We start from the raw sequence: 17,760 nt of genomic DNA on the forward strand, positions 1-17,760 counted from the left end.
ATTACCAATACTGTTTATTATTAAAGCCTATAATTATTGAGACAGTTATTACTAACCCACTTCCTTAAATGCCGATATCAACATGGGTAAAAAACATATTGTATTTTAAGTAAGCCTTATTTCACCTGGGGCTAGGCAAATAATTTCCCCTAAGCTAATTCATTACTACCCATCTCCCATCCCATGCCCTCTGCTTTAATTATGTCTAGCTGGGCTACTTCCCATCCATAATCCAAAACTACTTGCACATGCTTTGCTTCTGGGCTGCACCTCTCCACACCATTCTCAGAGTTCTTTCTTTCAGCCCATGTGGCTCTTTACCTTCTTTCTCCTCTTGTACCTGTCTCTTCCTCCTTCCTCCAAGCTTGAACCTTGACTATGCCACCCTAACTTCTGCCCTCCTGAGGTGTGTAGGCACTTATTCAGCCAATCAGGGATATTTTGTCAACAAGGATTACAAAGGGCACGTGGGTACAAAGGGTGCATGGATTTCTGCTCTTACAAGAGCAGGCAGACCTTGGGGCAAAACAGTTACTTAAACACAAAGCAACGGAAGAAGCCTTTACCATTTTCTGTGATGTCATAATTTTCTTTTTCTTTTGTTTGTTTATTTATTATTAATTACAGTTTATTCACTTCGTATCCCAGCTGTGCTCCCCTCCCTTGTCTCCTTCCAGTCCCACTCTTCCTCTCTCCCTCTTTTCCCCCTATGCTCCTCCGCTAGTCCACTGATAGGGGAGGTCCTCCTCCCTTCGACCTGACCCTAGACTATCAGGTCTCATCAGGAGTGGCTGCATTGTCTTCCTCTGTGGCCTGGCAAGGCTGCAACCCCCAGGGGGAGATGATCAGAGAGCCAGCCTCTGAGTTCATGCCAGAGACAGAGCAGTCCCTGCTCCCCTTACTAGGGAACCCACTTGGAAACTGAGCTGCCTATGGGCTTCATCTGAGTAGGGGGTCTAGGTTATCTCCATGTATGGCCTTCGGTTGATTCATCAGTCTCTGCAGGGACCCCAGGCCCAGGTTTGTTGGCTCTGTTGGTCTCCTTGTGGAGCTCCTGTCCCCTCCAAGTCTTTCTGTCTCCCCCTTCTTCCATAAGATTCCCTGCATTCTGCCTAAAGTTTGGCTGTGAGTCTTAGCATCTGCTCTGATACCCTACTGGGTATCAAAGGCCCCAGTCCTGTTTCCTGTCTATTCACACTTCTGATGCCTATCCTGTTTGCCCTTCTGAATGAGAATTAAGCATCTTCTCTAGAGTCTTCCTTGTTGTTTAGCTTTTTTAGGACTATAGATTTTAGTATGTTTATCTTATATTATATGATCTCATTATCCAGTCTTGTTTTATGAACATCTAGGTTGGTTCTATTTTCTTGTTAATGTGAATAGTGCATCAGTAAACATAGATGTGTAAGTATCTCTGTAGTAGGATTTAAAAATCCCTGTGTATATTCCCAGGAGTGGTATAGTACGACCATATGTTAGTTCCATTTTTAGTTTTTGGAGAGAGATACATACTGATTTTCGTAGTGGTTGCACAAATTTGCAGTCCTACCAGCAGTGAAAATATGAGTTCATATTTTCCTTTGTCTTTACCAGCATTTGTTGCTTCTTTTTTATGACAGCTATTCTGACTGGGATGAGATGCAGTCTTCAATTTGTATTTTAATTTGTATTTCCCTAATGCATAAAGCTGTAAAGCACTTTTCAAATATTTGTTGGCCATATGTTTTTTCTTCTTTTGAGAACTTTCTTTTTGGTTCATCTATTTAATGAGCAGAAGACTTAGTTTTTGATGTTTGCTTTTTGCTTTTTAAAAAATCCATATCTAGATATTTTTATTTTTCCATATCTAGATGTTTTTATTTATTTTTTCATATCTAGATATTGTATTAATTTTTTATCTGACATAAGCAAGCAAAGATTTTCTTCTGTTGTCTTCTAGAGCCAGTTTCTTTACTGTGTGGATACTGTATTTTACTTACTGTGAGGAAGTCTTTTGATTTCGTTTAATACCATTTGTCAATTCATTTATTTTCCACTGTTGTCCTTTCCAGAATTAAAACAACCAACCAAACCAAACCAAACCAAACATTTCTTTAAGTGATTTCCCTATATTTTCTTCCAGCAGTTTCAGCATTTCAGGTTTTATAATACAGGTTTTTAAAATCAATTTTGAATGTAAATAAATAAGATAAAGGGTAATAGATGCAGGTTTAACTGCACTCTTACATATATAAGATACCTGGTTTTTCCAACACCCATTTGTTGAAGAAATCTTCCCCCTCTGACTTCTATTTATGGTTTAAAAACCTTTGTCAAAACTTAGGTGGCCATAGTTGTGTGGATTTATTTCTGCATTTTCTTTTCTGATGCCTTGGTCCACATGTCTGTTTATGTGTCAGTGCAAAGCTGTCTCTGTCACTTTGGCTAATCTGATTTTGTGGTTTTTGTTTGTTTGTTTGTTTCATTTAGAAATTTTGTAGCGTTTTGAGTCCATTGTATTTCTCTATGAGATTAGGCTTCTTTCCTAGTTCATCAAGGAATGCCACTTATATTTTGATGAAGAGTACATTGAATCTTTAGAATTTTCAGTAATATTTTTTCACAGTATTAATTGTGTCAGTCTCTATGTATGGGATGCCTTTTTATTGTTTAGTGATTTTATCAATATCATTATTCAGTGTTTCAAAGTTTTCGTTGTAGATTTTTTTATTGTTTCAAGGAGGCTTATTCCTAGCTTTAAAAAGGATATATCTTCTTATTTATGTTTATTTGTGTGCCTATGTGTGTATGCATACATATGTGCCAATGCTTATAGAACTTAGGAGAGGTCATTATATCCCCTGGAGCTTGAGTTATAAGAGGTTGTGAGTCCCTGACATGAGTGCAGAGGACCAGACTTCATTCCTCTGCAAGAGCACTCTTTTTCTCCAGCCCCCTATTTTTTTAAGCTATTGAAAATAAATTATTTAAAAAATATATTTTTGGCCACTCTGTTACTGGTATATAGAACAGCTGCTGGTTTTTATGTTGTTTATTTTTGTAGTCTGCTGCTTTGCTGAAAGTATTTATCACACTTAAGAGTTTTCTGGTGGTGTTCATACATCCTATAAGTATAGGATAATGTCATCTAAAAATGGGGATCTTAACCTCTCTCTGTGTTATTTTATTCCTTTTTTTTCTCTTACTGCTCTGGCTGAAGTTCTGAGCACTATATTAAACATGGGCCCCTTTGTGTCATTTCATATTTGAGAGGGTGTTCTTAGTTTCTCCATTTAGTCCAGTGTTAGCTTATAGGTTTGTCTTATGCAGTAATAATTATATTGATGTTTGGTAATCCTATTTCTTGAGGATTTTACAATGAAATGATGTTGGGTTTTTGTCAAAAGGCTTTTCTGTATCTTGAGATGGTCATGTTATTTCTAATTTTTTTTAAAGATTTATTTATTTTTATGTATATGAGTGCTCTATCTGCATGTACACCTGCATGCCAGAAGAGGGCATTAGATAGATCCCTGTATAGATGGTTGTGAGCTACCATGTAGTTGCAGGGAATTGAAGTCAGGGCCCCTGGAAGAGCAGACAGTGCTCTTAACTGCTGAGCCTTCTCTCCAGACCTCTTTAAGTTTTTTTGGATAGTATTTTACTTTTATTACTTTGCATATGTTGAAGAAACCTTGCATCTCAGATATGAAGCCAGCTTGATGGTCCTGTAAGAGAAACTGTGGTACATCTACACAGTGGAATATTACTCAGTGATAAAAAAAAACAAGGAAATCATGAAATTTGCAGGTAAATGGTAGGAAATGGAAAAGATCATCCTGAGTGAGGTATCCCAGAAGCAGAAAGACACACAGGGTACATACTCACTCATAAGTGGATATTAGACATATAGGATAATCATACTAAAATCTGTACACCTAAGGAAGCTAATCAGGAAGGACGACTCTGGCTAAGACGCTAAATCCCCATTCAGAAAGGCAAAGAGGATGGACATCGGAGGAGGGAGAAATCAGGGAACAGGACAGGAGCCTACCACAGAGGGCCTCTGAAAGGCTCTACCCTGCAGGGTATTGAGGCAGATGCTGAGACTCATAGCCAAACTTTGGGCAGAGTGCAGGGAATCTTATGAAAGAAGTGGGAGATAGTAAGACCTGGAGAAGACAGGAGCTCCACAAGGACAGCAACAGATCCAAAAAGTCTGGGCACAGGGATCTTTTCTGAAACTGATACTCCAGCCAAGGACCACTCATAGAGATGGCCTGGAACCCCTGCACAGAGGTAGCCTATGGCAGTTCAGTATTCAAGTGGTTTCCATAGTAATGGGGACAGGGACTGTCTCTGACAGAAACTGATTGGTCTGCTCTTTGATCACCTCCTCCTGAGTGGGGAGCAGCCTTACCAGGCCACAGAAGAAGACAATGCAGCCACTCCTGATGAGAGCTGCTAGACTACAATCAGAGGGAAAGGGAGGATGACCTCCCTTTTTAGTGGACTGGGAGAGGGACATGGGTGAGGAAGAGGGAGGGGTGGGATTGGGAGGGGAGGAGGGGGGAGCTACAGGGGGCATACAAAATGAACAAATTATAATTAATAAAATAAAAAATAATTAAATAATAAAAAATATCTTAATGTGTTCTTAAATTTTTTTTGTGAATATTTTTTGAGTATTTAAAAATCTATGTTTATTAGGGAAACTGGACTATAGTTTGTTGTGTTGTGTATCTAGTTTTGGTATCAGGATAATACTGATTTCGTATTTTGTCAAATAGTTTAAGAAGAATTGATGTTAGGTATTCTTACGCTATTTGGTAGCAATGAATCCTTTTGGTCCTGGAATTTTCAATCTGGGAAACTGTAATTAATCCTTCACTCTTAATTGTTTCTTAGGCATATATCTGTTTAAATTGTTTATACTTTATTTAAATTTGGTAAAGACCACAATTGTTTAGGAGCTTAGTTATTTCTTATGGATACTCCTTCTTTTACAGTGTAAATTTCCAAAAAATTTTCTCATAATCCAATGGATTTTATTGAAGTCTCTTGTAAAATACCCTTTTCATACCTAATTTTATTAATTTGGCTTTCTCTCTTTCTTAGCTTGGCCAAAACAGTTGTTTATTTTTAAAAGATCAACTCTTTGATGGATTTTATGTATTGTTCATTTAACCTGGATTTCATTAATTCTTGCACTGCTGTTTATATTACATATAAACAAAATATATACATTATTTCTTGAAGTCTAGTGCATTTGGGTTTGGCTTCTTGTTTCTCTACATCTTTGAGGTATAGCATTAAATTATTTATTTGAGAGTTCACTGATTTTTTTTTTTAATGTAAGCACTTACAGATATGATTCACCTTGCTATATTCCAAAGGTTCTGGGAAGTTTTGCTCTCATATTTTAATTTGATCCTAGAATTTTTCTTCAGTTCCTTCTTTTTATTAACTCATATGCAACTGCTTGTCTTCTGTTTTGTTGAAGCAGTAAGCCACACAACACTTGCCACAGTAATGTCTGTCAAAGTGGCTAGCTGTGAAAACTCCAGCACCACATTTATCTAAAGAACACTCCCGATGTAGTTGAGTAATTCGCCATTTTCATCCCCCTTTTAGTATTTCAGCAGAACCAATGTAACCTTCTTCCTCTTGTGCTTATTCTTCTTGGGAGTGGTGTAAGACGTCGTCCTTTCTTAGCACCACAAAGTCTCTACACGAGATGAAGGTGGACTCCTTTCGAATGTTGTAGACAAAGTGCGGCCGTCTTTCAGCTGCTTACCAGCAGAGATCTGCCTCATGAGGAATTCCTTCCTTATCTTGGATCTTGGCCTTTTCATGTTCTATAGTGTCCAAGGTTCAACCTCGAGTGTGATGGTGTGCCCTGTAAGGGTCTTCACAAAAATCTTGGTGGAGGCTCCACTGCAGAAAGCAGATCAGAAAGGATTCTAGAAATTTTTTAGTTCCCTTCTTAATTTCTTAGTGACTGAATGTTCAGTCAAGTTTGTTGTCTTAAGTGTTTGTGTAGTTTCTATCGCAGGTGATTTCTAGCTTTATTTCACTGTAGTCTGATAATATACAAGAAATTATTTGGATTATTTTTGTATTTGATAAAGCATTTTTTTTCCATTAAAGTCTTTGTTCTTTATTCCTGTCTCAGTAAACAAGTTGTGTTTTCCAAAGTACCAATCTAGAGATGTTAAGAAGCACCAGTGAGTTTCACAGAGTAATATTCAGTGACCTCTTTAAATACAACTTTAATCTTTATTATAAAGTAAGCATAATAATTTAATGCAATAAGCTAAATATACACAAAGCCTCCATATTTTGAATTATGAAAGTTTTTATAGTATACTTGATTAAAACTATATGTGTAATCATGTGTGCATTTCCACAATGCAAGTATTTTCAGATATGTCAGTAAAACACTGGTTGGAATACTTGTCCTGACATCAGCTTTGTAAGCACAGCCATTTCTGCTACTGAAAGCATTTATTTTGAGCTTTAATATCATCAAGGAAGATGAGGCCTACCAGAACTTAACAAATATAAGCATCAAAATTTTTTAATTTTTTAACTCAGTACAGAAAAACTAATATAAAACTTTTACTTTCTTTTTTAATTTAATTTAATTTTATTAATTACACTTTATTCACTTTGTATTCCCCATAAGCCCCTCCCTCCATCCGTCTTGGTATCACCCTCTCCCCCCTTCTTTGCCCATGCCCCTCCCCAAGTCCACTGATAAGGGAGGTCCTCCTCTCCTTCCTTCTGATCTGAGTCTATCAGATCACATCAGGAGTGGCTGCATTGTCATCATCTGTGGCCTGGTAAGGCTGCTCCCCCCTCAGGGGGAGGTGAAGCCTAAATGGTATATACTCACTCATATAGACATATAACATAGGATAAACCTATTAAAATCTGTACATCTAAAATAACTAATCAAGAGAGAGGAGCCTGACTAAAATGATCAGTCCACATCCCGAAAGGCAAAGAGGATGAACTTTTACTTTCTTTAAAACACTTCTTTTTTTTTTTCTTGAGTTGCGTTTAAGTAAGGAATTTAGTGAAGAATGATAATAAAGTGACTTTCTTTCAGAAAAATAGCAACCCTGCTGTTTAGAAAATAGTATTAAGCCACACGGTGGTGCTCACCTATAATCCCAGCACTTGGGGAGGCAGAGCCAGGTGGATCTTTGTGAGTTCGAGCCCTCCCTGGTCTACAAAGCAAGTCCAGGACAGCCAAGGCTACACAGAGAAACCCTGTCTTGAAAAAAAAAATTAAAAGAAATGCTCCATTAAGACATAAACATTCTTGCAGAAGTGTGGTTTCTTAAAAGAAACAAACCAGTCACTGTCTCTAATAACGTCTCAGGCCACTGTTGTCTAAGAACTTCAGATATATAGAGTGCAAGCCTCAGCTTTCAAAAAGTTAAAGGACATTCAGATGTCACATGTTATGCACCTATAGTATATAACTCGTCATGCACAAATCTACCTAAAGCATAAAGACTGTTTCTCCTTTATAGATGGCACCATAGGGTTTGCAGTACTCTAATTTGTGTATAGTCATCAAAACCCAGTAAGCAATTCAACTATGGTGAATTCAGATAAGGCAGGCAACTAAGGACTTGAGTTATGAATCTAAAATGAAGGACCTCTTCTTTAAATTTAATTTTATTTATATACTTATTTATTACAATTTATTCACTTTGTATCCCCACTGTAGCCCCCTCCCTTGTCTCCTCCCAGTTCCACCCACCCTCGTCTTCTCCCTCTATGCCCTCTCCCTAGTCCCCTTCTATCTGACCCTAGCTTATCAGGTCTCATCAAGGCTGGCTGCATCATTTTCCTATGTGGCCTGGCAAGGCTAACCCCTGCCCCCCAAAAAAGGGGAGGTGATCAGAGAGCCTGCCACTGAGTTCATGTCAGAGACAGCACCTGTACCCCTTACAAGGGAGCCCACTTGGACACTGAACAGAATGTCTAGCTGTCAGGATATTACTGTAAAAAACAGTTACAATGTAAGGTTTCCACAGAAAATAACAAAATTTCAGAATTTACAAAGGTGTGAAGACCCATAGTTGGAATTTTCTAGCCCATTTCAATTCTTCATTCTTAGTAAATAAAATCTTCAACTTTATCAACTATCCTTGGGGCCTCAACTGTGTCTTCCAATTGCCATTGCCTTGTGAGTGTTTTCAGTGGTGAACTCTTATGACAAGATCTTTTAAGAAGATCCACGGATTCAGTGTAAGGATTCTACTCCTCCTAAACCCATAAATATATGCCATCCTAAATCCATATACATGACGTGATTGTTTTTCGGGTGCAAGTTGTTTGTTTTATCCTGTTTCTGTTTCGAAACGCAGTCTCACTGTTGTATCTATGGCTGTCTTGAAACTCACTGTGCAGATCAGGCTGGCCTAGAACTCATAGAGATCTGCCTGCCCCTGCTTCCCAAATGTGATTAAAGCCAAGTGCCACGATGCCTGGCATACACTGTAATTCTTTAGGGAAAAAAAAAAAAAAAGGATATTTCTTTTACCCTGTCTACTTTCTGCCTCTCTTCCAATTTCTTCCGTTTTCCTCCTCAAAGGCAGAGTCTTCCTTTCATCTGTCGTCCTGCCAACCCAGCAGCTTGCCAGACGCCTCCTGCTTGTTTAGACATGCTTGAAGGTCTATCCTGGGATCACTTTTGAGAAGGTTCTCTAGGCCGCTGAGAGGAATGTGAACTTTTTATCTGTTAGATGGAAATTTTTGTTTATATCTGCTAAGTCCGATTAACGGATTGTATGATTATTTAATCCTGAAGGTTCTTTATTGGTTGAGTGGTGAAGACCTAGCTAAAGCTCATAGCGAGGCACTGAAGCATCCCGCTGTCATTGTCCTTTAATGTGCTTTTGTGTTTATTTCATGCTATTGGGAAGCTCTTACACTTATTGGAATTTTTTTGCAATAATTATAACATCCTGATAAATTATTCCCTTTATTAGCATGTAGTTGCTTCTTTACCTTTTCTACCTAGCTTTTCTTGGAGGGCATTTTATCACGTGTGAGAGTTTTATTTCATTACTTCTGTGTGCAGTTGCACATTCAGAGTCTATATATTCTCTTAGAATAATATTCCTTGTCAGTGTACAGATTATCTTTTGTTATGAGCCATTTTATAAAATGAATTACTGTAGTTCAGTTGCTGACAGCATCATATGTATTATATATTATTAGGAGACTATAATTTATCATACCCTGGGTTAAAGGATAAAAAAGTATTTAGGCCATTATATTTTATTTCAAGGAATTTGCATGTATTAAGGGAAAGTGAAATGACTGGAAAACTGAAATGGGTTTCTTAAAAAGAATGTCTTGGGAGGGAGGGTGGGGTTGGGAGGAGATGAGGGAGAGGAACACAGCTGGGATACAGCTTGAATAAATTGTAATAAATGATAAGAAAGAATATCTTTTTGGATTGTTAAGGTAACTCAGTTGGTAAGGACACCTGTCACTAAGACTGACCACCTGAATTAAAGCCTCAGTACTCACATGGTAGGAGGAGAGAAGGAACGCCCACAAGATGGCCTCTGACCTCCACACGTGCAGCGCGCGCACACACACACACACACACACACACACACACACACACTTAATTAAAATGTAATTTAAAAAGTGAAAATATAAATCAGGCACGTTGGCACATACTTGTAATCCCAGCACTTGGGAGGCAGAGACAGGCAGATTGCTGTGAGTTTGAGGCCAGCCTGGTCTACAGAGTGATTCCAGGACAGCTAGGGCTACACAGGGAAACCCTGTCTTGGGCAAACAAAAAAAAACAAAAACAAAAAGTAAAAATATATTTCTTACTAAGTGAAAATAGTTTGAAAAGAAAAGAAATATTTATAAAATCTCCCAAATTGATGCATTCTTAAATATTAGCAAGAGTCTAAAACTTGTTTCTCACACTCAAAGCTGGATAACTGTTACCATGATGAGATGATGATGTGGGTTTTGGACACAAATGGCCTGTACACAACACTGTAGTTGGTGAGTCATCTGATAGACTATTCCTACTCTGTAATTACATTGTAATGTTTATTATTTTATTTATGAAGTGTTCAAGGCTGTCAGTGTTTTTTTCTTTTGAGGATACAGGTTAGTTATACATGACTGTAAAATCCCAACCTAATGCTCTTTGTTCAATTCTGTATTCTTGATCTGCAAAGTGGTTGTTTTAATAGAATATCTACTGCATTTCCGTTCTCTTTTAATGTATATGACATGTTAATCACAATTTATATTTTATTAACTGGATTTTTGTTTGTTTTACAGGGGATCTTTCCTGCGAATTATATTCATTTGAAAAAGGCAATTGTCAGTAATAGGGGGTGAGTAATTACCATAAGTTAACTTATGATTATTAAAGGTTACAGAGGAAGTCTGACTTGGTTCATAGTTTAAAATGTATCATTGACAAGTTTTTAAAAATATGTGTTTATTATTATATAGAATCCTGAGTTCTAAATATTTTAAACCATATTCTGGGTAAATACCCTTAGCTGCAGTTTTGTCAAAGCAGGCATGCATGTAGTGTTTTTATAATACAAGGATACTAAGAATAATTATTTATAGATTAGGTATTAGAGACAAGTTTGTCGTTTTATTGTTGCATGTCAGAGTGAAGGAAACTTTAAAATCCTTTCTTTGTAGGTAGAGATTAAAAAAGTTTAAAGGTGGGGCTGGAGAGATGGCTCAGAGGTTAAGAGTGCTGGCTGCTCTTCCACAGGTCCTGAGTTCCATTCCCAGCAACCACACGGTGGCTCACAACTATCTGTAATGAGATCTGGTGCCCTCTTCTGGCGTGCAGGTGTACATGCAAACACACATTGTATACATAATAAATAAATATATCTTTAAAAAATAGTTTAAAAGTGTACCTTATGGATAGAAAACATTATGTATGCAAAATAGATACTTTAAAGCACACATTTGAAAAACAAAAACATTTTTGTTTTGTTTGTTTTGTTCATTTGTTTGTTTGTTTGTTTGTTTTTTAGACAGGGTCTCACTGTCTAAATCAGGCTGTTCTCATAGAGACTTGCCTGCCTCTGCTTCTCGAGTGCTAGGATTAAAGGCATGTGTTACCATAGTTTAGTGTTTTTATGGGATTCCTGAGTGTATGAATGAGTAGTCTCTAATTTTTGTGCCTAACTTGAACTCTTTTTCTTCTGTTTGTTTTTCGTGATTCTGATGTATTTTGTTTTATCTTATTATGTTTTATTATTATTTCTCAAAAACCTGTTTGTTTTTAAATGAAAGATAGAACAGAAAGGGTATGGATCTGGTTGGGAGGAACAGAGGGAGGGGAAACTGTAACCAGGATATATTATGTGAGTAAAAAATCCATTTAAATAAAATAAAAAATTAAAATAACATATTAAAGAGATATTTATACTACAACAACAAAGAAAATCAAAAGCAATCCTCATAAAAAAGAGATGAGATATAAATATACCAAATGTTACCATTGTTGTTTTACATGTGGAGAGTGCTTTTTAAGGTTATTGTTATTGTAATGTCCTATTTTGTATTTAATTCTTCAAAATTTATCTTAAAATGTAAAATTCAAGTGCTACTTAATTTCTACTAAGAAAGCTTTTGACTGGAGAGTGAATAATAATCAGAGTACCATAGTCATAAAAACATAAAATTATGAAGTGGAATTTAATATAGGACACTGTTTGTGCTCATGTTTAAAGGGTGCAAACCGAAAGAGGAAATACTGATATCAACCAAATAATGACAACAACAGATATCAGTCTACTCAAATGTCAGAGTACAGTAGGGTGGGGAGACCAGATCCTCGGAAGTGGGGGGCATGGGTCTGGAGCCGCTAGAGCACAAGTATTTGAGAAAGGGGATGGCAGGGCTGCTGGTGCTGCTTATGAACAATGTGGTAATAAGGGCACACTCTGTTGCTGTTAAAAGAAACCTGGATGCTAAAGCCAATTTTCATCGGTAGAGAATTGTTTATAGGAACAGTAAGGAACACATCCTTTTTTTTTTCTTCTTGATATTATTCTAATAACTGCAGCTGGCAAAGGAGGTTGTGTAACAAAGTTCACGTGCTCAGCCTTAACCTCAGTTCTCAGAAGGTTAGTTTGGAAGTAGTAATTACTAGTAAATCACTGATCTGACTTCCAAGGTAAAGTTTGGTATTGGAGAATTGTAAAAATTGCAACAGTATGATAATATTAAAATACTATTAAAACAATTATTTATTTCCCCCTTTGTGTGTGGGTGTGTGGTGGGAAGTAAACACAGCCCTGTATGTGACAAGTGAGCAGTCTACCACTGAGCCACATCCACAATCCCTGACGTATTTCTTATTCTTGCCTCTTTCCTTTTTATAAAATGAACACACACTAAGTGTGTATGTCTGTAAACGTGGATATCCTACATTACAGAATCTTTGCAAGACATAATCTGCCACTTCAAATTTTTAAATAAGAACTTTCAAAAGTATAAACACTATAGAAGTTGTATGAGGAAAAGGGTGTATCTAGACTTACAATAGGGAAGGTATAAACCTCAAAAGTTACAAAAACATTTTCTGAGTTGAAATGGCATATAGCAAAACATAACAGTGTTATTCTTGATCTGTAGCACTATGATCTTTGACAGAAGCACCATGGAGTGAGTGGAAGGACTGACTTATATGTAGTGATGGAGAAATAGAGTGTCTCAGGAAATATCAGCAAGACGATTCTTCCTCATGATAAGTGACTCACCTTGAATTCAGGAACCATGTGCCTTAAAAGAAATAACTGTGAAGACTTGAGAGACAATGTGGTAGTAGAAGAGCACACACCTGAGTTCTTTCTGCCTCAGGGAAAGCAGAGGAGCTGTAGCAGAGCGTTACTCCTGTCAGACACACTTGTTGGATGTGCTCTTTCTCTGTGGGAGCACGGCAGCAGAGGCCTTTGGACATGAACCTTAGAAAGCTACCTAAAACTAACTGTTGCATCTAGATGCCTAGCAGGGTCATCGACCAGAACAGAAGTTCTAAAACTCAGATAAAGTACAAAACAAACAAACTCTCTGCAGGCACTGGAGAACAATGGGCACACAGGATTTTAAAGGTTCTGATCCATGGAGGAGCAGATGCACATAGGAAGCACTTCATGTTTACTTTGCTTTTTTTTTTTTTTTCTCAGAAAATTTCATTTTGTCATCATATGGTAGAACAGAGCGTAGGAAGACAATGGTAGTCTTTCTTGGCATCAGCAAGATGGTGGAATAAATGCTCACTTTGGCAGCACACATAGTAAAATTGGAGCAGTACAAAAATTAACATGGCCACTGTGCAAGGATGACACACAAATGCATGAAGTGTTCATATTAAAAAATATAAAAGGTGTGCTAGGAAATCTCACCCCTCATCCTTTACAGAACACTGATTTAACAGTCATATATACAGTAATGTATTTATTATGAGTGGTTCAGAATCCAGTTAAGATGATTCAGGGCCCTAGGAAGAACAAAATGGTCAACAGCCACTTTTGAAACAATGAATACAGGATAACCATACTAAAATCCACTGACCTAAAGAAGCTAAACAACAAGGAGGACTTTAAGGAGGATGCTTAATTCTCATTCAGAAGGGCAAATACTGGAAGCAGTTGAAGAGAGGAAACAGGATGGGAGCTTACCATAGATGTTCTCTGAAAAACTCCACCCAGCAGGGGATCAAAGCAGATGCAGAGACTCACAGCCAAACTTTGGGCAGAGCACTGGGGGTCTTATGGAAGACTGGAGGGATAGAAGGGCCCGGAGGGGTCAGGAGCTCCACAAAGAGACCAATAAAGCCAACAAATCTGGACCCAGGAGTCCCTGCAGAGACTGATGCATCAACCAAGGACTATGCTTGGGGAGGACCTAGGCCCCTTGCTCAGATGTAGCCCACGGGCAGCTCAGTCTCCATGTGGGTTCTCTAGTAAGGGGAGCAGGGACTGTCTCTGACATGGACTCTGTTGTTTACTCCTTGTTCACTTCCTACTGGTGGGGCAGATTTGTCAGGCCACAGAGGACTAGGCTCCAGGTGGACCTGATAAGACTTGATAGGCTAGAGTCAGATGGTAGGGGAAGAGGGCTCCTACTTTATGTAGAGTAGGGGAGGGGAAAAGGCGGGAAGAGGGACAGAGGTTGGGATGGGGGGAGACAAGGAATGGGGCTACAATGGGGATATAAAGTGAATAAATTCCGTCTTCTCCTGCTTCCAATGTCTATTGCATTTTCCCTTCTGAATGAGGATTGAGCATCTTCCCTAGGGTCTTCCTTGTTGTTTAGCTCTTTAGGAGTATAGATTTTGGGATGTTTATCCTTAATTTTATGTCTAATAACCACTTATGAGTGAGTATATACTGTGTGTGTCTTTCTGCTTCTGGTTTACCTCACTCAGGATGATCTTTTCTAGTTCCCACCATTTGCCTCCAAATTTCATCATTTTGTTTTTAATAGCTGAGTAGTATTTCATTGTTTAAATTGTACCACAATTTCTGTATCCATTCCTCTGTTGAGGGACATCTAGGTTGTTTCCAGATTCTGGCTGTTATGAATAGAGCTGCTATGAACATGGTTGAGCAGATGTCCTTGTTGTATACTTGAGCATATTTTGGATATATGCCTAGGAGTGGGATAGCTGGATCTTGAGGTAGTACTAGTTTCTAATTTTCTGAGAAAGCACCAGATTGATTTCCAAAGTGGTTGTACAAGTTTACATTCCCACCAGCAATGGAGGAGGGTTTCCCTTTTTCTATGTCTTCTCTAACATGTGTTGTCACTTGAGTTTTTGGTTTTGATTTTTGCCATTCTGATGGATGTAAGTGCATCTCCCTGATGACTAAGGACTTTGAACATTTCTTTAAGTGTTTCTCTGCCATTTGATATTCCTCTATTGAGAATTCTCTGAACAGGAGCCTACCGCAGAGGGCCTCTGAAAGACTCTACCCAGCAGGGTTTCAAAGTAGAGACTGAGACTCATAGCCAAACTTTGGGCAGAGGGCATGGAATTTGATCAAAGAAGGGAGAGATAGAAAGACCTGAAGGGGACAGGAGCTACAAAAGGAAACCAACAGAGCCAAAAGAAAAACAAACAAAAACAAAACCAACCAACTAACCAAACAAACAAACAAAAAACCGGTCCCTAAGGGCCCTGCAGAGACTGATACCCCAACCAAGGACCATGCATGGAGAGGACCTAAAACCCCTGCTCAGATGTAGCCCATGGCAGCTTAGTCTCCAAGTGGGTTCCCTAGTAAGGGGAGCAGAGGCTGTCCCTGGCAGGCTCTCTGATCACCTCCCTCTGGGGGGTGCAGCCTGGCCAGGCCACAGAGAAGACAATGCAACCAGTGCTGATGAGACCTGATAGGCTAGGGTCAGATAGAAGGGAAGAAGTACCTCCCCTATCAGTGGACTAGGGATGGGGCATAGGGGGAGAAGTGGGAGGGAGGATGGGATTGGGAGGAGATAAGGAAGGGGGCTACAGCTGGGATACAAATTGAATAAAATAATAATAAGGTAAATAATGTTTTAAGATATATTTTTTTATGTATATGAGTGCTCTATCTTCATGTACATCTGCAGGCCAGAGGAGGGCATCATCCCAGTATAGATGGTTGTGAGTTACCATGTGGTTGCTGGGAATTGAAATTAGGAACTCTGGAAGAGCAGACAGTGCTCTTAACAGTTGAGCCTCTCTCCAGCCCTAAAGTGAGTAAATTATAAAAATTAAAAATATTAAAAAAAAAGATATATAGCATATTTCTCAGTACAGTCTTTTCAGAGTAGAACAACATACCATAGGAACAAACCATCTAGCAAAAATGTTGTGTCTAATAAAATGACCCTTTAAATATGAAGAGAAAGATTTTTTTTCCCATACAAACAGTAGCAGAGGTAATTTATCACAAGTAGACATGTCTAGCAAGAAATGTAAGGAATGAGATCTTTAAGTTGGAGGAGAAAGGATGCTTGCTATGTGGCATAAAGGAAAATGAAAGTGTAGAATTCATCAACGAAGGCAAAAATAGGAACATGAAGACATGAATATTAGCAAGGTAGTATATAAATCACTTGTAATTTCAATATTAAAATAAAGTACAAATAAGAATAACTGTAGTTGCAAAATTTATCAGCAGATATATGACATTAATTGTGATGTCAGTGACAAAAGTTTGGGGAACTAGCTCTGTAGAACAGGCTGCTCTCAAACTCAGAGAGATCCGCCTGCCTCTGCCTCCTGAGTGCTGGGATCGAAGGTGTGTGCTACCACTACCTGGGTCTTTCTTAATGTATTTGAGTTTGGTCTATATTAAGAGGAATGTATTCGAAGCTTCCAACTGAATTGTATGTTTATGTTTTTGTTTTTGTTTTTGTTTTTTTTTAACAGAAGACAAAACATACAGGCTTGTTTTTAATTTTATGTGCACAAGAGCTTCATAGAAGAAATGAATACCCAAAGCAGCAATGATATTTGAGAGCTCATCATAATATTTTAATAGAGAAAAGGGGCATAGAAGCACTTCTAGAAAAATAAATGGCTTTTTAAAGGAGCATGGGGGATGGGGAAGAGAGATGTGTGGAAGCACAAATGACATCTGAAACGTAAATAGGTTTTGAGAATAGTTGGGAGACCTGACAGTTTGCAAAATGTTTATTCTGTATATTGTGTCAGCTTCACCTGGTCTCTCTCTCTCTCTTTTAACGTACTTCTTAAATCTGTTTATTTACATTTTTTTATATTAATCACAGGTTATTTACTTTGTATCCCAGCCATAGCTCCCTCCCTCATTCCCTCCCTCCCCTCATCTCCTCCCTGCCCCTTTCCAAGTCCACAGATAGGGGAGGACCTCCTCCCCTTCCATCTGACCATAGCAAGACTGCTCCTCCCTCGGAGGGGGGGTATCAAAGAGCCAGCCATTGAGTTCATGTCAGAAATAGTCCCTGTTCCCCTTAATAGAGAACCCGCTTGGATACTGAGCTACCATGGGCTATATCTGAGCAGGGGTTCTAGGTTATATCCATACATGGTCCTTGGTTGGAGAAACAGTCTCATGAAAGACCCCTGTGCCCTGATATATTTGGTCCTTGTGGAGCTCCTGTCCTCTCCAGGTCTTACTAACTCCCCTTCTTTCGTATGATTCCCTGCACTCTGCCCAGGGTTTGGTTTTGAGTCTTAATATCTGCTTTGATACACTGCTAGGTAGAGTCTTTCAGAGGCCCTCTGTGGTAGACTCCTGTCCTGATACTTGTTTTCTCCTACATCCAATGTCCATCCCATTTGTCTTTCTATGTGAGGATTGATCATCTTACCCTGGGTCCTCTTTCCTGCTTATCTTCTTTAGGTATATAGATTTCAGTATATTTATCCTGTCTTATAGGTCTATATAAGTTAGTATATACATTGTGTATCTTTCTGCTTTTGGGATACCTCACTCAGGATGATGGTTTCTAGGTCCCACCATTTGCCTGCAAATTTCATGATTTCCTTGTTTTTAATTGCTGAATAGTATTCCAGTGTATAAAGTACCACAATTTCTGTATCCATTCCTCAACTGAGAGACATCTGGATTGTTTCCAGGTTCTGGCTATTACGAATAAAGCTGCTACAAACATGGTTGAGTAAATGTCCTTGTTGTGTACTTGAGCATCTTTTGGATATATGCCTAGGAGTGGGATAGCTGGATCTTGAGGAATCACTATTCCTAATTG

At 38.4% G+C, this 17,760-nt stretch overlaps 1 protein-coding gene and 1 non-coding gene across 10 annotated transcripts in view; both read left to right on the top strand.

Moving 5' to 3' along the window:
- The window catches only part of Dock3 (dedicator of cytokinesis 3), a 309,055-nt gene that overhangs the window by 65,056 nt on the left and 226,239 nt on the right, over positions 1–17,760 (top strand). For all 9 annotated transcript variants that reach the window (XM_060385341.1, XM_060385339.1, XM_060385340.1 and 6 more), the window contains exon 4: positions 10,321–10,376. In XM_060385341.1, coding sequence (XP_060241324.1) covers positions 10,321–10,376 — 56 coding nt within the window. The remainder of the gene's footprint in view (positions 1–10,320; positions 10,377–17,760) is intronic.
- On the top strand, positions 13,292–13,395 carry LOC132654925 (U6 spliceosomal RNA). The gene has a single exon (XR_009592527.1). It is a non-coding gene; the product is annotated as a U6 spliceosomal RNA (small nuclear RNA).

Source organism: Meriones unguiculatus, chromosome 6 (genome assembly GCF_030254825.1).
Source record: "Meriones unguiculatus strain TT.TT164.6M chromosome 6, Bangor_MerUng_6.1, whole genome shotgun sequence".
NCBI lineage: Eukaryota > Metazoa > Chordata > Mammalia > Rodentia > Muridae > Meriones > Meriones unguiculatus.